The sequence below is a fragment of the Rhinoraja longicauda genome, chromosome 2 (assembly GCF_053455715.1).
Source record: "Rhinoraja longicauda isolate Sanriku21f chromosome 2, sRhiLon1.1, whole genome shotgun sequence".
Lineage (NCBI taxonomy): Eukaryota > Metazoa > Chordata > Chondrichthyes > Rajiformes > Arhynchobatidae > Rhinoraja > Rhinoraja longicauda.
The window spans coordinates 79333202-79355072 of NC_135954.1; the positions used below are offsets into that span (position 1 = coordinate 79333202).

Below are 21871 nucleotides of genomic sequence, written 5' to 3' on the forward strand. Positions count from 1 at the left end.
GTTTCCACACTGTATCTCTAAACTAAACTAAACCAAACCAAAACTTACTTAACTAAGGTATTAAGGACGAGCAATAAATTACAGAATTGTCTGTGTGCCATGAAAAACAAGTAAATTCTGATACTGTGAAATAACTGTCAATTTTCTGCAAGCATTATGAAGATGGACAGGACTTTCCAAGTTGAAATTCCAAGAGATTTATTCCCAAACTGTTGTCTTTCTCAGGCGACTATGTAGGCGACACTCGACTGTGAAGCAGCTGGGAGCCATAGTGTGCAGTAAGTGCCTCGTCAGTGTACAGCAGTCGCTATGGCCAAGCTGGTGAGACTCTACTCTTTGTTTTTATGTGCAAAATAATTTCTACTCCTCAGCTATGTCAAGATGGAAAAAAAGGGAAGGCAACAGCAAGCCAAAAAAAAGACAAGAGCGACAACAATCATTCAAATAAACAGCCATAATATCTTTTTTTTCCACTTTACATAAATACTCCTAAGTAAAAATACTCCTTTCTTAAAAATGTAATGTGCTTGACCATAACAAATCTCATTCCATTGCCTTAAATTATGCCAGAGTCAGGCCTTAGGGAAGTGGGAGACTTGAATCACCCAAGGACAGGATCTAATTTTTTTGTGGGCAAAGTGGAAAACAATGCCAACTCAAATTAAAGAGTAAGGGGCGACGAGGTTTGATGAGGCATCTTGGTCAGCATGCATAATTTGGGCAAAGGGGCCTGTTTCCATGTTGTACGACTCTATGGCCGACCTAGCCCCAACAGCCCCTTCACATTTGTTATGATACTTTGACTGCAACTTCCTCTTTGCAGGACATTGCAGCACTCCCAAGTACTGCTCATCTCAGATCAACAACATCCCATGGGCCTGGCATCAAAACTGTACAACTTACAGTTTGCTGAGTTGCATCTTTTTGGAATCACCCTCTTTAGTAAATCCCAAGAAGAAAATGTCAGAAATCTATACTAGTAAAAGGGTGAATGAGCCTGCCAAATGTCTCAATGAGACTATGTAATTCAAAATCCATCGCATTCTTCATTAAAATAACTCTGCAGAACTACAATGCTGGTAGTCTGTAAGGATGCTTAATCTTTGCATCTCCCAAGGAACAACAATGTAGGAAATCCTGTTTACAACTGTTACATGAACAATGACAAAATATGAACAAATTCCTCTCAAATTTGTAAGCGGCTTTATCATTACTGACCATTCACGTCAATGTTACGATATCTAACGAGGCCATTCTGCCCACTGGCTAAATGCTGGTTCCATATATAGCAATCCTGTTGACTATGCAAGACAGACGCCCTGCTTGGTCTCAACTGTCTGATTCATCCCCCTACATTTTTCTCTGTGACAATAGACAATAGGTGCAGGAGTAGGCCATTTGGTCCTTCGAGCTAGCACCACCATTCAATGTGATCATCGCTGATCATTCTCAATCAGTACCCCGTTCCTGCCCTCTCCCCATACCCCCTGACTCCGCTATCCTTAAGAGCTCTATCCAGCTCTCTCTTGACCCTGCAAGTTATTCTTTTACAAGTTCATCACCCTCCCCACCCCTTGATCCTTTTGGCCTTTACTAACACCACGAGATTCTTTACAGTAGACAATTGACCCACCAGCAAGTCACAAAAGAAAAAGCAGAGCACCTGGCAGAAGCAAACTCCACACAGGCAGCACCCAAGGTCAGGGCTTAACCTGGGTGCCTGGAGCTACGTGGCAGCACACCAACTTTTTTGGACTGCTTCCAGATAAGAAATGAGCTCAGCTTCTTAAATCAGCATTTCCATGTTAAATGCCAGTTAACAACAGCAATTTTGAGTAGCAATCAAGACTACATCTGCTTCAAGTGGAGGTACAATGATTTTAATTAGTAAGAATGAAGTAGATGAAGAGAGATTGTAGCATGTGGCCCAGGGGTTCAGAGGACAGGAAACAGATAATGGCACTTTAAAATATAACTTCACTGCCATTCACAGTTCACCTAGTCACTGCCACTAAAATACATTTTTTCTGAAATATTTTTGTGTGTTTTCAAATTAAATCTAAAATTTCAAAATCAAACATTGTCAGCATATGCAAATAGAAAAGGAGGGAGAAATTGTTTCAGTTTTTACTTTCTCACTTTTCACGGGTGTCCTCCACACTTTCCATCTTAAGGTAACAAAATCACCATCCACAACTAGGACTTCAGCAACAACAATCTTAAGGCTTGTTTTGTTTTAGGTGATTTAATTCATTTTATCAAAGACCTTCACAAAAACAAACCACGCAATCACGTCTGAAGGGCACCACCAGAAACAGTTAACAGGAAGAGAATTGTGTGAAAAAGAAAACTGCCTTGTCTAGCACTCAGCTCTCAGATTCAGACAATTAGCCACAGCATTACTAATAGATTATTATCTCAAGACTCATATTTGAAACCTTAGTGCAAAGTCGACTAAAAAGGCAAGTTATGTCATAGCTGTGGCCTGGGGATGTCTTGGGGTCATGAAAAAAATGTTTTTCCCCAAATAACCTACAGAAATATATTATTGAGCTCCTAGAAGTGTGGCTCCCATTCCAGGAAGCCTCGTTGCCAGTAAGGAATTCTTTGCAGGATTTCAGAAGGCTGAAGGTTACAAGAGCAAAAAGGGGCAGGTCAAGGAAGGATGGGAGATGAGCTAGAAGCCAAGGCAGAAAAACAGAGCGAGATGCGAATGGAGGTTGGGGAAAGAGGACAATGAGCTAGAAGATAGTCACGAATGGGGCAGGCAGGGACCCCTTCAGGAAACATCACCCATTCCTTCTCTCCAGAGATGCTGCCTGCCCTGCTGTTACTCCAGCACTTTGTGCCTATCTACGGTTTAAACCAACATCTGCAGTTCCTTCCTACACAATGAGTCAGAGTTAGGTTGAGACAGAGAAAGAGGTCAGGATGAAGGGTGGGATAGGAGATGGACTGTGGCCTGATGGGGCTAGACGTGAAAACATTTTTACTTATCCTCTTTTTTTTTTTTTTTTAATTGCTTCTGGGTTTTGGACCCCTCATTGTCACATTCTATCTAGGCCCTTTGTAATTATATGTGCCTCAATTAAATGTCCCTTCAACTCTGTTTCAATGTTGGAGTAATGCAGCAGAACCCATTCCTTCTCTCCAGAGATGTAGCCTGTCCCGCTGAGGTACTCCAGCATTTTGTGTCTTTTGGGCACTTAAATAATTGTGCTCTATTTTAGTTATTTTGCTTTCTACAGTCCAAACTTTGCTCATAAATGTTCCACCTCTTCAGCCAACAATACAAAGCTCCTCCAGTCAGAAGACTAGTTTAGGTCTCTTCTGCTTTCTCCTTCAACCATCTTCCACAGTGGATATAATTTACCTCATGGTACTTTCATTTTAACGCTGCCTTAGAGAGAAAAATTAGCCCAATGTGTTTAGTTGATTTACCAAAAAAAAGCTTGTTCGAGGTTGCGATTTAAAATGCAAATGGCAATCTAATGCATTCCCACAGAACATGTCACAATGTCTACTCTTTCATGTTCCCATCCATCACCTTCCTTGCACCCAACTACTATAACATGACAACAGGCACACTTTTTTGGAACAACCATTCATGTGAAATCCATAGATTTAACTTGCTTTTTTCAAACAGAAACCACAAATTTTGATGTTATAAAAAGCTGCTTCCTATTAACTTCATATTCTTACACATCAGGAAAGTGCCACACTGCAATCTAATAATTAAGCATATTTGAGATTCATTAGTGATAAGTTGCAATTTAGCTGCATTGTACTTAGCCAGTTGAAATTATCTCCTCTGCAATAAATTAGCTCCAAAAAGTGCAATAAATTAGCTCCAATAATATTGTACTCCCATTGGATAAATTCAACCTGAAAACCATCGGTTGCACAAAAACAAAACAATCTGGATATGTTTCGAGTTTTCAATCTGATCTTTTGTTTAACAAGGGTTAAAATAGCTGACAGAGAGCAATTACATTCGTATTCTGTTCATATTGTAAAACACTGTTTAAAACCTTTCTGGTTTTGTCGACAGTAATGTTGGATTTAAGGAAATCTGTTTTCACAGCAAAAGAAAGCTTCCCTTTCAGTCCACCAGAGTTAAAGATCATGTGATAACATTTAAATTTTGCTTTCCGCAGGAATTACACACCCCTTTTTTGTATCCTGTTATTCACAAGAGTATTTTCCTTTTTGTTAACAGCAAGAACATGAAAAGTATGTCATCAGGTGGTCTTACCATTAAAGAAACTTTTAGCTCTGAGGTAACTGACACTGAGACGGAGAACTGATAGTTTGTCCAATTTGGATACAACATCATGTGGGAAAGGCAGGAGGTTGGATAGACGTTCTAGCTCTCCATTCAATCGGTCCCGATGTCTTTTGGATGGATTCGACATTGCTCCTTCAGATGCCAGGGATTTTACACTTAAAAGTAAAACAAAAATACCATTGCATTAATATGAATTTTTACTCTCCAGTCAAAAATTTTAGAGCATCACAAAGCGTTTTCCGGCAGTGCCAATTTTGAAATTTAATAGCATATGAAGTATCATCACAGGCAAAGTAGACAAAACCCAATAACAATTTACTCATGAGCACTCTTAAATACAATCATGCACACTCCTCACTCTTCGCATTTCAGCTGCAAATGATTCAAGATTCAAGATTCAAGATAGCTTTATTTGTCATCCAATATTGGACGAAATTCAGTCACCCACAGTCCAACAATAAAAGCATTAAATAGGCATTAAAATTACACAACCCCAAAAACACACAAAAAAAGAAACATCCATCATTGGATTACATTTTACAAGCTAGTCAAGTGTCACGAATGTCATTAATTTAGAAATCCAATTCTTATTCCTTCAACAACTGTTACACACACTGCAGTTAGTTAAGAATGCTTATAATGAAATTTGAAGAGGAGGGATTTGGGTGAAGTTTTTTTCTTCAAAATGTCATTGTCGTTGTTAAACTTAACTTTTTCTCACGCCCTATTGAAAGTAGAAAATGTTATTTTAAGAAATAAAAGTGATTTCACTCAATCCAAAAAAAGATCTTATTTCTGAATAAAATAAACTATGAAAGTATGAGGTACGAGTTAGGTAGGGAAGATTGGAAAATTACATTGAAGGTATGACAATAAATAAATAATGCAATTTACAGAATTGCAACTTAGGAGTATATATAATAATAATAATAATAATATATACCCTTTTAAAGGCATAAAAATCCAAAAAAGGTATATCAGATGGCTAACAAGTTAAGGTTATAGAAGAACAAAGGAAGAGATTTAGAAAGTTGTGAAAAAAAATCATTGTTAAAATTGGGAAAGTTTCAAAATTCAGCAGCGAAGGATCAAGAAACAAATAAGACCGGGTAAATGGAGTGATCTAACAAGAAACATATCTACAAATGCTTTCGCAATCTACAGTAAATCTCGTTATAACGGACCAGGGGGGTGGCACCCATTATTGCCGATTGTCCACTATAACTGAGCAGGGTATTATCATTATATAAGCAGTAGAAACCAAAGATACTAGAGGAGCAAGATGGACCACTCCATTCAAATCGCCTATACTGAAGTGTAGTATGCAAAGGAGCGTAACGTCCGCCATTTTAGTAGGCAAAACCCGCCATTCGCTATACCTCGCAGTGTAATCAGTGTTTTGGGGGAACAGTATGTGTGATGATAACATAAAAATGCAGAATATATCTCATCTATCAATTCACAGATTTTTGTTATTTTTCTTTTTAAATATTTCTGCAAGTTTCTGCCTACTAAAATGGTGCCATGACATACTACGGTTTTTAGGGTCGAGTGGTCTATCTTGCTCTGCTCTATTATCTTTGGTAGAAACAAACAACCTCAGTTGCTGTTTAATATACAAAAGGACACAAAGTGCTGGAGTAACTCAGTGGGTCAGGCACAACTTCTGGAGAACATGGAAAGGTGAGGTTTTAGCATGTTACAGGCCTTTTTCCACGCTGTATCTTTAAACTAAACTAAATATTCTTGTTCGGGTGAGGAAGGCAAATGGTACTTTAGTTTTTTATTCAAGAAGAATTTAAGAATGAGAATGAAGGCATCAACTGCAATTATAAGGGGCTCTGGCAAGCTATACCTTGAATATGGGATATAGATCTGGTCTTCACATTTAAGAGGCAATATCGAGAGATAGCAACAAACGATCAGCTTAACCAGTTAGATGCAGAGATGATGCTCCCGTGGCTGTATCCAAAACCAGTAGTTGAAGACTTAAAATAATAATATGGCCATTCTGAACTGACGAAAATTAATTTCTTCACGTTGATAGTGGCAAATTTTCACAAATCTGTGCACAAGAGACTCAGTCGCCCAGTATATTGAAGTCAACGATCAACAGATTTTTGGACATTATGGGAATAAAGGGACATGGATTTTCTGCAGGGAAATGGTGCAGAGGTAAAGGACAGTCATGATCTCAATGAATGGCAGAAGGGGTGAAATAGCCAACTCACGATTCTATTTCTTGTTCTCGTGCTCCAAATTGAATAGACGGATTCAAAAGAATTAGTTACAGTTGGCAAAAGAAAACTTTCAAATAATGTAAAACAAATTGGCATCTCTCTCACCTCCACTGCCAATTTGGATACAGTCAGAATATAAACTAAATTAGCTGTCACAAAATGCTGAAGTAACTCAGCGGGTCAGGCAGCATCTCAGGAGAGAAGGAATGGGTGAAATTAGCTAACTCCCCAGCCCCTACAGAAACCAACACACATTGCTTTATCCTCCTGCCTCTTGCTTCTTATACCAGCTGCATGGTGCCAAGCAAATTGGCTGCCAGTGAACAATTCTGAAATGTGTACACTTCACTGATGTCGGGACTGTCATACGATGAAAGAATGGAGCGACTGGGCTTGTATTCTCTGGAATTTAGAAGGATGAAGGGGGATCTTATAGAAATATATTATTAAGGGATTGGACACGCTAGATGCAGGAAACATGTTCCCGATGTTGAGGGAGTCCAGAACCAGGGGCCACAGTTTAAGAATAAGCAGTAGGCCATTTAGAACTGATATGAGGAAAACCTTTTTCACACAGAGAGTTGTGAATTTGTGGAATTCTCTGCCTTAGAAGGCAGTGGAGGCCGATTCACTGGATGCATTCAAAAGAGCGTGTGATAGTGCTCTTCGGGCTAGCGGAGTCAAGGGGTATGGGGAGAAGGCAGGAACGGGGTACTAATTGTGGATGATCAGCCATGATCACATTGAATGGCAGTGCTGGCTCGAAGGGCCGAATGGTCTACTCCTGCACCTATTGTCTATGTATCTATGTCCTCACACAGGCATCTTGGCAATAAGCAAGGTAAATACCTTCAAACAAAATCAAATGGAGGAAAAGAACATGAACAGATACATTTAAAGAAAGTCATATGCATGCAGCTGAATTGTCAAGGGCAACCTTCACCATTGTATTAAAACAATGAGGTTCCATCTTAGAGATATTGGAAGCTCACAGCAGAGGAGTCTATTCTGCCCATCATGTCAAAGCTAGCTCCGGACAAGAGGAACAAACTGATCCTTCTCGCAGGTTACTGCTCCACAGCCCAGTCACGTTTTCCTCACTGTAAATTAATCCAAACTCAAAGGAAATGGTAGAACCTGCCTTCACTGTATCAGGAGGCAGTGCATTCCAGATTCCAAACATACGATGTGTGAACAAACCTTTTTCTCATTTCTCTTTATGAAGACTGCGACCACCATCCTTGATCCCTTGCTCGTGGGAACAGCTTCCCATTATCGACTATCCTAACCACTTACCATAATTCTATTAAATCTCCCCTCAGCTTTCTCTCCAGAAATCTCTCGAATAATTTCTAGACACTAATTTACCCCTGTAACTGTGCACTATCATCCTGGGAACCATTCTTGGTCTTTTCTGGAGCTTTGCTAACATCTTTACATTATACAAGAGGTTATTATTCAGAATTGAATATGGAATTCTGTACTTCAATAACTTTACAAAACTAGTGACTTAATTAACATTTGTACCATTAAAAAGGCATAACAACTGTTTTATGTTTGCTTCAAATAAATTATTAGCTCCATCCTTTGGTAATTAACTCAACCAGCAAAATGATTGCTACTCACATTCTACAAGCCTCAAGTACAACTCTGCCTTTCACTGCACTGGGGTTACAGGCATATAAACACCACCCATTCATCCACACAACTAGTGCTGTGAGTTGTTAACGTATCACAATGCTACAGTGAATTTTATAATGCCAGCATGCATTTCATTGGTAAGTGCTCCGCACTGCTGACATTTGCCTCCTTAATTACCTGCAAGATCTAGGCATTAATCCCAAATTTACCCTGCAGTCGGGGATGTTACGTCTGGCAGATCTGGGTCTTGTTGAGATGCGGCATTAGTCAGCTAATCATTGATTTCAGAAAGGAGAAGTCAGGTAACCACTCTTCATTGACGGGCTAGTGGTGGAGAGAGTGCTTCAAGTTTCTGGGCTTTAGAATTGTGGACGCCCTGTCTTAGGCCCAGCACATAGATGTAATCATGAAGGTGTGCCAGTGCTTTCTTAGGCGCTTAAAGAGATTCAGTACATTACCAAATATTCGAACAACCTTCAAAGGATGCACTGAAAAATGTATCTGGCTGGTTGCATCATGGCCTGGTACAGCAATTCCAATGTACAGGAATGGAAGAGAATGTACTCAGCACATTCCATCATGGACACATCCCTCTCCTCTGGCAAAAAGTATCTACACGAGGTGCTGCCTCAAGGTGGTTGGAATCTATCATCATGGATGCCAATTATCCAGGCCACACCCTCTTCTCACTGCCACCATCAGGCAACAGGTGTGGGTGCTTGAAGTCACAGATTGCCAGTTTCAGGAACAATTACTTTCCTACAAATGTCAGGAGAGGGATAAGGATGGCAAGGCCAAGTATGGCAGAAAAATAGAGGAGGAAAAGAGAGGACAGGGACTGTAAGTGGTAGGTGAAGCAGGAGAGCAGACATTGTGGTGTGAGGAAAAAACAAAGAAGGAGCAATGTGAGTGGCCCAGCAGAAAGAGGAAAACAAACCTGAAAAGAAGTCTACAGAAGGAAGTGTTTAGTCACAGCATAAAAACTGCATCATACCCACTCGTGGAAAATGAAACCTGAATGATCATTATCACTCCATCTACCAACACCCACCTGTGGAAATATTAGAAATCGTGAGAAAGTAAAGCAATGCAGATATGAGAAGGGCTAACAGCGGAACACACACGTAATAACAGGTTTATACGAGTGATGCCACTGGATATATACTGTAATAAACGTCCCCATGAGATCATTTTTTGAAGAAAGAGAATGGCGTCAGAAAGCATTTCTAAGAATGGAATGATTCTTGGTATAGCGATGACATGCATTATATGGAACCAAAAAGCAGTGTATAATGGTTTGTTAAAACACACATTTCTAACCACAACTAACCATAATGGTGTTTGCATTTTGAATGTGGGGAGAACTTTCCTAGCACTATTTTAAAGCAAAGACAACACCACAGTTTAAACAGTTTCGCTTCACTTCACCATTGGCATGTAGAACTGTTCACTGAGCTCTTGAAAAGCAAAGGAGTCCAAACCAAAATTGGACTCATTTTCCTTGCAGATGGAGTCAAAACTATGAGAGATTTGCTGTCACTTTTGTGGTATGGCCAAGTTAAATTTTAATAGACAACCTTCTAATAGGCTGGTAACCATCTTTTGAGTCCAGATAATAAGTAATTAGAAACAACTGCAACTCATGTAAAACTCCGCCGCAGAGCAGACTAAAGAACATTGGTAGTATAAACACAGATAATTATATCAAAATACGATAAAATATTAAAACATAGTTAAAAGCACAAACTGATGAATGAATAAACATGCCCAATCAGCAGTTTATCTAAATAACATTACAATGATTTTTTTTTCCACATTCAATTATTTTTAAATATTCCAACCAAAGGGTGCAATAAAATTTCTTTGCATCTTCAATGTTCCGTCAGGGCGCACGCTTAATGAAGACTGATTTTCATTGTACCTCACAATACTTGTGCATATGATATAAATTCAATTTGACTTGATATAATTACTTACTTGTGGAAGTTTTAAGAACTTTTAGGTAATTTTTTTTCCTTAAAAAAATCACTATTTTTAAATAGTTTTTAAATGTTTTTGTGCATCGGAGATATTGAGACATCCAAAACTTTTCTAGGTCTAACAACCAGTAAAACTGGGGCCTAGCTGTTAAAGTTTCAAGGATGTTTTGAGAGCAGAGCGTTTTAAGCACACCATTGGCTGCCTTGCGATATATCAGCCTACGTTGCTTCAGGCAATCAAGCCAAGCTCTTGTATCTGAATCAGGTTAGGTTTGGGAGTGAAGGGGATGTTAGCTGTGGGCACCAATGTCAGGCAACACATCTGCAGGATGTCAAGCTCACTGAAGATAAAAATGTATAAATCACACAAATGAGGATTAAAAATTAATCTCTGCATTCTCACCACCTAAAATTGGCAAAAGAAAAATTCGAGCTGTACAGGAGTATCTGCTTGGGAAATAGTAATCATTATTATCTACCATAACCATTTTAATCACAATCCTAACCTTCCCTGACAAGTCCATCTATTAACGAATGGTTCCTGCAATATATTCAAAGTGCCACACTCTTTTTGACCGCTCTGTCTTTTTTCTTATCTCCACTTAACATTACAATTAGCTTTCCACATCACCTTTCTCCGCAGCCTCCAAGACCAGAATGTTTCTTCCACAAATTGAAAGTCCCAGCAAGCTTCTCACTGTTTTGCAGGTCTGCTCAAGTTATATTACTCCATTTGTTACCACCATTAACAACGTTCACTCTCAGCAGTTCAATTCCCCATCTTCCTTCCCACATCATCACCCCAGTTCATGTCATAAGGAATAGGAGTAGAATTAGGCCATTCAGCTCATCAAGTCCACTCCGCCATTCAATCTTGGCTGATTGAACTCTCCCTCCTAACCCCATTCTCCTGCCTTCTCCCCATAACCTCTGTCAGCTGTACTAATCAAGAATTTATCTATCTCTGCCTTAAAACATATCCACTGTCCTTGCCTCCACAGCCTTCTGTGGCAAAGAATTCCACAGATTCACCACCCTCTGACTAAAGAAATTCCTCCTCATCTCCTTCCTAAAAGAATGTCTTTTAATTCTGAGGCTATGACCTCTAGTCCCAGACTCTCGCATTAGTGGCAACATCCTCTCCACATCCACTCTTTCCAATCCTTTCACTATTCTGTATGTTTCAATGAGGTCCCCCCTCATTCTTCTAAACTCCAGCGAGTACAGGCCCAGTGCAGACAAACGCTCATCATAGGTTAACCTACTCATTCCTGGGATAATTCTTGTAAACCTCCTCTGGACCCTCTCCAGAGCCTCCCAGCAAATAAATCACCGTTCTGCCCCACATTCCACAATTCATGACATTATTTGGATACATGTATTTATATCCTTGTCCATATCCAACCTATCAAGTACCCATTCAACTTCACTGACAAAAATTGGATCTAATCCAACAATAGTCTCCAATTTAAAACACTCACCACATTTTTCATTTTCCTTTACAGTTATATCATTAGTTAATTGCTCCAATTAACAAATTCGATAGTGATTCAACAAAACTTCCCTATTTATCAATTCTATTTCTTTAGAAATAAACCAAAGTGCTTGGTTTGGTCTCTTCATAACCTTACTAGCCTGGAGTTTTGGTGTTATCGATTGATATATTTGTAGTCAACACATTTTTTTGTTCTTCTATGGCAATGAAAATTGGAAATTCCAAGTAATTAGTAATCAGTTTATTCTTCCTATTAAGAATATACTACTTCACATTCATTGAAATTAAATCTATCTTTTCGAATTACCATTCTCTCTCTACCTTCAATCATATTAGTAATTCCTGCCAACTATTTGCCCATTCTGCAACTTTATGTAAGATGTTTTATATTTGTTTTGCTCTTCCTCAGTAATGGTTATTCCTCCCACTTAGTAGCCCCACAAATTTAGAAAGCAATTTAAAAAATAATTTAATTTGCCACTTGAAGTTGCGAACAGCAACTAGTGCATTTCCCATTCATTTTCATTTCCTCCTTCCATACAACCACATCACCTCCGGTTCCCCAATTAATCTCAGCATTTAATCCTCATGGAACATCACTGCCCATTTCCATCATTGTGAATGCTACACCTTAGTCGCAGTTTTTGCTTTTAGTCTCAGTGTAAGCAAATAATCTATTATGTCACTGCACCTCTAACTGCACATTCTATGACAATCATTAAGGGGAAGCTTATTGTATGGCTTATGACAATCTAGATAAATTACTGTGTGGGAAGGAACTGCTGCTGCCGATTTAAACCAAAGATAGACACATGGAGACTGGAGTAACTCAGCGAGTCAGACAGCATCTCTGGAGAAAAGGAATAGGTGACGTTTTGGGTCGAGACCCTTCTTCAGACCTTCTTCACGGTCTCGACCCGAAACATCACCTATTCCTTATCTACAGAGATGCTGTCTGACTCACTGAGTTACTCCAGCTTTTTGTGTCTATATTAGATAAATTACTGCTTCATTATCTACTCACACCTCTTCAAAAATGTTTCAAGGTATGGTGATTAAGTAAAACATTTTCTTTGACATTTAAATATTCTCTCTTTGGCTAAGTAGATAATTTATTATTCACCCCCTATATGCCTCAATTCCAAATGTTGCCCATTAATGCACACGTGAGATGCCTTAGTCATTTTATTATCCTAAAAGCACTATATCAAGGCACACAGTCGTGGTTGCCAATGTTAATAATTCTTTTTGGTCAGCACTATTACTTCCCTCCTTTAAAATTGCTTTCATCATCTTTATATTATATTCTCATCATTCTTATTTTTGAAACGTAATAATTTTTGTGGAACTGAGACAGCAATATTGGCTGAAAGCAAAAATGAGGTAGTGACCAGGCAACGTTTACTGGGTATTGAGGTCTAAATATTGATATGGGTGCTTTCTGTCCACCCAACATAACAGATATATTAAAAAAAAATATATATATTTTTTTTTCATATTTCAGATACAGCGCGGAAACAGGCGTTAAACTATTTTCTTCATTTCTGCTCCCTAAACTCGGCCAAATGTATAAACTGCAACTGCATCATCATTTTCCCGCTCAGCCTTGTTGTACATTTAATCGTCACCATCCTCTCTCTTTTTGCTTCTTTACAATATAGGAATTCAACTGACAGTTCCAACACTATTGTGAGAAGAAACCAGTGTATTTCCCATTTATTTTCATTTCCTCCCTATACCCAACCACATTACTTCAAGTTCCCTGAGGATTTGCAGTGGTTCACTGTTACGATCATCTTGAAGTCTTCCCTGTAGCATCATCCACGATCTACATCACACATTATCCAAAAATCCACTGTTCCATCACTACCCTCAACCCACAATCACCTAAGGGTATTACGTGAGGTGACATTTCCTTCAAATGAACTTCAGGAAAACCAACAAAATCAAATCATTATTTTTGCTCTCCATCAATACATTACTCTGCTTCATTCCTGACCACAAAATCAGTCTAAATTAGTCCAGTGGGAGTGCAAAAATAAGCTCTTCAAACCATAAGTTAACTTCAAACTACATCTTATTATAGTTTAGTTTAGAGATGCAGCACGGAAACAGGCCCTTTGGACACCGAGTCCGCACCGATCCCCCGCACAAATTAGGAACAATTTACACTTATAGCAAGCCAATTAACCTACAAACTGTACGACTTTGGAGTGTAGGAGGAAACCAGAGATCCCGGAGAAAACCCATGCAGTCACAGGGAGAAGGTACAAACTCCATACAGACAGCACCCGTAGTCAGGATCAAACCCTGGTCTCTGGCGCTGTACTGCTCTACTTCTGTGCCACTACAATTAAATGATGTATTGTCCTTCACACTTGTTGAAACCCTCTCCACACTTTTCTCACCATCACACGTAATTTTATCATTGTTCCCCCAAAAACACACCTCAATAAACTTCACCTCAGGCAAAAACAAAAAATATCCCATCTCTAATTCAATCCTGTGTACTGACTCTTGGCCATATTGAATAATGTTAACTCTCACTGCGATGAATATAATTTGCATCAATTTAAGATCCCACTTACATTTCCTGAAACTTCATTATATTTCTCTCTACAAATCTGCCCTCTGTCCTTGCATCTTCCTCACCACTACCCTGCTCCCCCACCCCTACTTCACTCAGACCTATGTGTCAGAGCCTTCAGATGCTCCACTAATTTTCTGACATGTTACTCCTTTCTCCCATTTCAAAAACATTCCTGCAAATCACACCCTCTTGCCCAGCGTCTTGCACCATGAACAGCAGCCTTTCCTTTTGGTTTCCACCTTGGGATGTTTTCACATACTTGTGGAGGTTTAAAAAAAAACAGGTACCACCATGCAACAGTTTGTCTTCCCTCAAGGCAGTTTTATTTGACAGTCCAGAAACATGCACTACAGCCCACTATCGAGTCAGCACTGACTGCAAATATCCTTTTCCACTTGGCTAACATTCTCCCCATCAAATCCCCCTAGATTCTATCACTCATCAACACATTAATTCTAATTTACAGTGGCATTCTAACCCACTCATCTTTGGGATAGAGAAAGAAACCCGATTACTGGAAAGGAACCTATACAGTCACAGAAAGACGATGCAAATTCCACATAGACAGCACCAAAGGCAAGGATGGAACTCACTGTTGAGCAACACTTGCTCAACAATTCTACTTTCCTGAGGTCATCATTTCTTGTAAGGACCTGGCTGCCCTTTAGCAAATGTAGATATATTCCTGTGCCAAGCAGAATTCTTGGAATACACATGTTAACTGCTGCAAAATCTTTTATTGTTTGTTGGCAAAACTTCACTATCAACGAATCATTAAAGGCAGTATTGTTGGCCGGTGTGAGCAAGTTGGGCTGAAGGGCCTGTTTCCACGCTGTATAAATCTACTATTTTACGACTCTATGACAATTCAATAACTTGGATAAGAACCAACTACCAAAGTGCGATTCATGTGAACGGTATCCAATTTCTAAATACAAAGTAATTTTATTACAGCAATGTGCCCAGCCATTTACATTTCCCCCTTCATCACATCCAAGTACTTTCTTACAAGTTTAAATAGATTTGACATGTCACCACATACTCTACCAAACTTCTATAAACACACTGTGTAGGAAAATAACTGCAGATGCTGGTTCAAATTGAAGTTAGACACAAAAATGCGGGATCAGCGGGTCAGACAGCATCTCAGGAGGGAAGGAATGGGTGACGTTTTGGGTCTCAACCCGAAATGTCACCCATTCCTTCTCTCCTGAGATGCTGCCTGACCCGCTGAGTTACTCCAGCATTTTGTGTCTACCTTCTATAAAAACACTGTGTATTCTGATTGGTTGCATCATGGCGTGGTGTGGCAATTCCAATACACAAAAACCTAAGAGGCGACAGAGGGTGGTGGACTCAGCCCGGTCCATCTTGGGCACAGCTTTCCTCATCATTGAAGTCATCTACACGTGACGCAAGCTCAAGAAGGTGGTATCTATCATCAAGGATTCCCACCATCAAGAACATGCCCTATTCTCACTGACACTTGGGCAGAATGTCCAGATGCCTGAAGTCTCACACTAACAGTTTCAGGAACAGCTACCTTCCGGTTCGTAAAATGACTTGCACAACCCGAATGCGTACAATTTATGCACAACTAATGTTTTTGTGTGTTATCTGAATCTATGTGCATGTGATACTGCTGCAAATGAGATTTCCATTGTATCTGTACTTCACTGCACTGGTATATATGACAGTACACTTAAGTTGACTCGAATTGATGCTTATATCCCCACATAATTTAGTTACCCTGTAATTAACTGCATTCAAATTTGAGCAAATATTGTGAAATTGTTAAATGCAGGTGTAACATGGTCAGGTGACATCACGAGCAAGGAGAAGAACAAAATGAAGTTGAATGGAGACTTTCAGGTAGAATATTATATTTTTCTGTTGGTAATCATAACATATTGCTTCTTAAGCAAGTACAATCTTCTACATTCAAGGGTTATATAGATGAAGGTCCCTTACAATTATATTTGAAGATTTCTCAAATTATTTTACAGAATATTTGTGAAAAAAATAAAATTGATCCAAATATCAGAAGGCACCCATTTCTGAATTTAAAGTTTCTACTGAACTTGATGCATGCTTCCAGCTCCACAACTTTATAATGTAAACAACATTTTTTGTAAGAAATGAGTCATTGCATTAAAATTCAGAAAGTTTTGAATTTTGCAGAACTAACAAAAATGTTTAAGACACGAGAAGAACTAATAACCTCCTTTATCTTCATGCGCCAACCTTGCCAATCACCACTTGAAAAATGCTAAATAGCTTGATTTTATAGATATCCACACTAAATGGATGGAAAGTGTGTGTGTCACAGTCTTCAAAAAAAAACTTTTAAGAGAGAAATCTGTATTGGTGCACGCTGGATTGCTTCCAACATCATTATTAGCAACAATAGTAGATTCATATGTTAAATGGGGAGCCTTATAATGGTTTCTCAGTACAGCTGCCAGATTCTGCCCTTTACCATAGGTGGCATTGTTCCAATAAATCAAACTGTACTGACTTAGCAGATATAAAGCACATGGACTGCCTTTTCTGCATCTGTTAAATTCTGACGGACTGACCTACACGGAGGACATTGAATTATATTCAATCTAAAAGCTGTAACTTGCATTAACATTGTGACTTTAACAGAGAAGCACGATGCAAGATCTAAAAAAAAAGGCAGACAGCCAAAGAATTAACTACTTGGATGGGCATTAAATAGCTCAGTCAAAGTAATAAATATTAAATGGCGACATCACTCCACATTTACAAAAATACAGTCGTACATCAGATTACAACTGTAATTTAAAAAGCTGCATTGATGTCAGACATTATTTTTTTGCGTATCTTTCATTCATTTGTTCTACATCTCTATACATCATCGTCTATATCTCTCGTTTCCCTTTCCCATGACTTTCAGTCTGAAGAAGGGTCTCGACCCAAAACCTCACCCATTCCTTCTCCAGAAATGCTGCCTGGCCCGCTGAGTTATTCCAGCATTTTGTGTCTGTCTGAATATCATACATTAAGACTTCTTTCCCTTTTACCTGAAGCTGCAGATATATCAGAATCTATTTCCTCACTTTCTCGTTTCTGCTAAACATTGGGAGCTAAATTGCAAAATGACAAGAGCAAAACAAATATATTTGTTTAAAATTTGAATTGAGATACATTATGACCTATAATAAGGCTGTAAATTTTGATTTGAAACCCCAAACAATGACAAATATTTTGCAACACTGGATTAATTCTGTGGTTTAATAAGCAAAGTCTAATAGTTCATGCAAAATGAACCATGTGACAAAAGTTCCGTAACTCTGTTGTCACACAGTTTGTGCCACATTTCTCGAGTTTAGTCCCACGTGTACGACTTCCGGTTATCTGCCAACATAGATGCAGTGAAACACTACACGGAAGTTTAAAAGTGACCAATTTTTTTTTTAAAGAACAAGTTTCTTGCCAAATGTACACATCTGTGGAGGCATGGAAGTACACTATGCAAACGGAACCATTCCCATTTCATTGTTTTGTGTAATTAGTTCTGCTCAAGGGCATAAAGGAAACATACCTAGAAAATATGAGATCTATAAATTCATGGATGCAATTCAAATACTTAGTACACAAAGATGCAGAATATATTGTCAATAATGTATTTCAATTTAAATTTTAAACAAATATAATCTTGTGTAGTTCCAGTCATCATTGCAAAATGCATTTCTTTTTTTTGGGGGGGGTGCATCAGTGATTATCATTTCATAAGTATCTATATCCGTTTGTCCCCCACCAGAAAAAAAAACAATGCGAATTCTGTAAACAGTCATTACAAGTCATCAGTACTTTGTTCTATTTTTCTATGTGTTGTGGAAGAACAAGTTGTGGAAACGAATTCCACAAGCGAAACGGAGAAAGGGTTATGCATAAATCAGTTTGTTTATAAATTGTAAGTATCTGTGCTAAGTCTGGTATAAATCACTAAAGGAACATTCGACTCTTTACTCTTGCTTAATTCTATTGTCAAATGTCACGTTATTTTAACATTCAGATAGAATTCATATATTAATAGAAATATGTTTTATATTGAAAACTAATCCCAACCAGACCCAAATAATAACCTGTAGTGTCCGCAGGACAGTTGTCAGTGTATAATCGAGTCTCGGTATTCTTTGCGAATAGAAATATAAAACATATTTCTATTCGCAAAGAATACCGAGACTCGATTATACACTGACAACTGTCCTGCGGACACTACAGGTTATTATTTGGGTCTGGTTGGGATTAGTTTTCAAGAGTGCAATGTTTACTTTCTGTTATGCAAGCAGATTCCAGTAAAATCTGCGGCTGAAGCGGATCATAGATTTTGTTTATTGCATTAAACAGTTAATATTTCGTCGTGGTGGGTGATTGTTGGGGTCCTACTGAATATACCTGCATGTTTACATGCAGGGAGTTCTTGGCTCCCGTGACACAACGAAGAGCAGCAGAAATTCGGGGACAACTCATTCGGTCTATTTTTTGTAAAGCTTACAAAATAAGTAAAACAAGTTACAATGCAGTTTAAATAAGCAAAAGGGGGGGGGGGGAATCACGATCCAGTGAGATCAAAATGTAGACTGTACTTGTAAGTAGCGATGACATGGATGGCAAAATAAGAAACAAAAAGCGGCCGGAGACGCTTGTGGGGCAGGCAGGCAGGCAGGCAGACAGATGGGGCTCGGAGCAGAGTGAGTGTCTACCCCGGCGGGTAGAGTGTTTCCAGGAAGAGCGAAGTGTGCCTGCCACTGTACGTTTCTTTTTTTTTTCCTAATCAGATGTGCAGCACTTTGGTCAACGTGGGTTGTTTTTAAATGTGCTATACAAATAAAATTGACTTGACACAACACTGCCTTACCTTCTCTCCCGAGATGCTGCCTGACCTGCTGAGTTACTCCAGCATTTTGTGAATAAATCAAACTGCCTTACCTTTTCTGGACTGGCTTTCGCCGCTTACGGCTGGCGTAAATACTGCTGGAGTTCATGTTTGTCGTTGACCCAAAAATAAAAAGAGGCGCAGGACCCGTCTGGCTTGTTTGCTCGGTCACTGTGTTGTGTTGAGTGTTGTGTTGTGTGTGAGAGAGTGAGAGGGTCGATCACTTCTCACTCTGCCGGTCTTTGTCTCCCCTCCTTCACCGCTTGGTTCACCGCGGCACGGACAGCGCACTGATTAATCCAAGAGAGGAAACGCGCATATTCTCCACTTCCACCAGTTTGGGTTTGCTCTGTGCGTCTCTGTCTGTCTGCATGTATGACACTCTATCTATCTCTCACACACTCACTCACTCATACTCTCTCTCACTCTCACACACACTCTCTCTCTCTCTGGCTCACTCACACACTAACTATCTCTCTCACACAATCATACATTCTCTCTCTTACACTCTCTCTCACTCACACTCACTGACTCTCACTCACTGATTCACACACACTAACTATATCTCTCTCTCTCACACACACAATCACATGTACATACTCTCTCTCTCTCTCTGACTCACACACAAGCTGGCCTCTTCCTTATTAGACGGAGCCGGGGGAGTGGGCGGGGTTGCAGAGGTAGCTGCGGCCGCTCGATGGAGCACCAGAGCCGGGGAAGGAGGGTCGCCGCTTGGCTTCTGAGGGGAGGGAGAGTGAAGGAGGGGGGAGCAACAGGAGCAGCAGCAGCTCCCACTCCCACTCCCACTCCCACTCCCACCGGCTGCGGGTAACACACCGCTGCTCCCTTTTTGTTTTGTCCCCAAACACAAAGTCTGATGAAAGGTTGCTCAGCCTTGCCCTTGACTCCCCTCCCGCTGGAGCCGGGGGCCGCTACATGAGCTGCTGTCTGACCGTCGGTAGGCGAGAGCCAGGCTCTCAGTCCACCGCACTCGCAGCTCTCTCACCCGGCTACTCTTCGCTCGTCCTCCAGTCAGTCCCCACTACCCGGCCTAGAGTCTGAGCCGATTCACACTGAGACCGTCCCTCTCTCCCTCTCAAGGCGCTGTAGTCTGGCGGCGCTTTAGGCTGATCACCGAGAACCCGCCCAGGAGCACTTTGACAAGGTCAGATTTGTAAACCAACGTGAAATGTTGATTGCGAAACAGAAAAAAATGCTCAACATTTACAATGCATTCAGAAACTGCAAATAAGAAGTATTGCTAAATGTAACCACTGATGTAACACATTAGGAATAAATGCAAACATATATCAAAAATGACTTGATGGAGCTTATTTTCCCCCTCCCATCATCTCAATGCTTTTCCAGTGTATGCGCTGTTGTTACTCAAATCCGTTCACATCTTTCCATGAATGCTTTGCCAAATTTTCCCTAATCAAGTATGATCTGCTACTATAGCAATGTGTCTCTTATCAAAGGGACATATTAATTCCTGGGGACTCCAACAAAGAAACAGAATCTCACCGTCTCCATCACAGGAGACAGACTATTGACCGACAAGCCCACTGACTTCCATAGATATTTAGACTACACTTCTTCCCACCCTGCTCCCTGTAAAGACTCTATCCCCTACCAATTCCTCCATCTACGCCGCATTTGACCCAGGATGAGGTTTTCCATACCAGGTCATCGGCGGAGTCTTCATTCTTTAGGAAACGAGGGTTCCCCTCTTCCATTATAGATGACGCTCTCACTAGGGTCTCCTCGATATCCCGCAGCTCCGCTCTTGCTCCCCCTCCCTCCATTCGTAACTAGGACAGAGTCCCCCTTGTCCTCACCTTTCACCCCATCAGCCGTCACATGCAGCATATAATCCTCCAACATTTTTGCCACCTCCAACAGGATCCCACTACTGGCCACATCTTCCCATCTCCACCACTTTCTGCTTTCCACAGTTGTTCCAGGTGAGGCAGAGGTTCACTTGTACCTCCTCCAACCTCATCTACTGTATCCACTGTTCCAGGTGTCAACTCCTGTACATTAGCGAGAGCAAGCGCAGGCTCGGCGATCGTTTCGCTGAACACCTACGTTCAGTCCGCCTTAACCTACCTGATCTCCCAGTTGCTCAGCACTTTAACTCCCCCTCCCATTCCCAATCTGACCGTTCTGTCCTGGGCGTCCTCCATTGTCAGAGTAAGGCCCAGCGCACGTTGGAGGAACAGCATCTCATATTTTGCTTGGGTAGCTTACACCCCAGCAGTATGAACATTGAAGGTAGACACAAAATGCTGGAGTAACTCAGTGGGTCAGGCAGCATCTCGGGAGAAAATAAATGGGTGAGGTTTCACGTCGATACCCTTCTTCAGACATTCATTGACTTCTCTAACTTAAAATAGCCTTTGCTTTCCCTCTCTCTCCATCCCCTCCCCTTCCCATTTCTCCCACCAGTCTTACTGTCTCTGACTACATTCTATCTCTGTCCCGCCCACTCCCCTGACATCAGTCTGAAGAAGGGTCTCGACCCGAAACGTCACCCATTACTTCTCTCCAGAGATGCTGCCTGTCCCGCTGAGTTGCTCCAGCATTTTGTGTCTACCTTCGGTAGAAACAGAGAAAATAGGTGTAGGAGCAGGCCATTCAGCCCTTCGAGCCAGCACTGTCATTCAATATGATCTTGTCTTATCATCCAGAATCAGTACCCTGTTCCTGATTTCTCCCCATATCCCTTGATT

The 21871-nt window shown here is 40.3% G+C and overlaps 1 protein-coding gene across 1 annotated transcript in view; it reads right to left on the reverse strand.

The window, feature by feature from the left end:
• Nucleotides 1-20262, reverse strand: part of LOC144606105 (aryl hydrocarbon receptor-like) — a 163707-nt gene extending 143445 nt beyond the window's left edge. Inside the window, exons 1-2 of the mRNA XM_078421921.1 lie at nucleotides 19193-20262; nucleotides 4256-4443 (exon numbers count right to left, since the gene is read on the reverse strand). Of these exons, the coding sequence (XP_078278047.1) occupies nucleotides 4256-4443; nucleotides 19193-19248 (244 nt within the window). The 5' untranslated portion in view covers nucleotides 19249-20262. The remainder of the gene's footprint in view (nucleotides 1-4255; nucleotides 4444-19192) is intronic.
• Between the last annotated feature and the right edge of the window lie 1609 nt (nucleotides 20263-21871).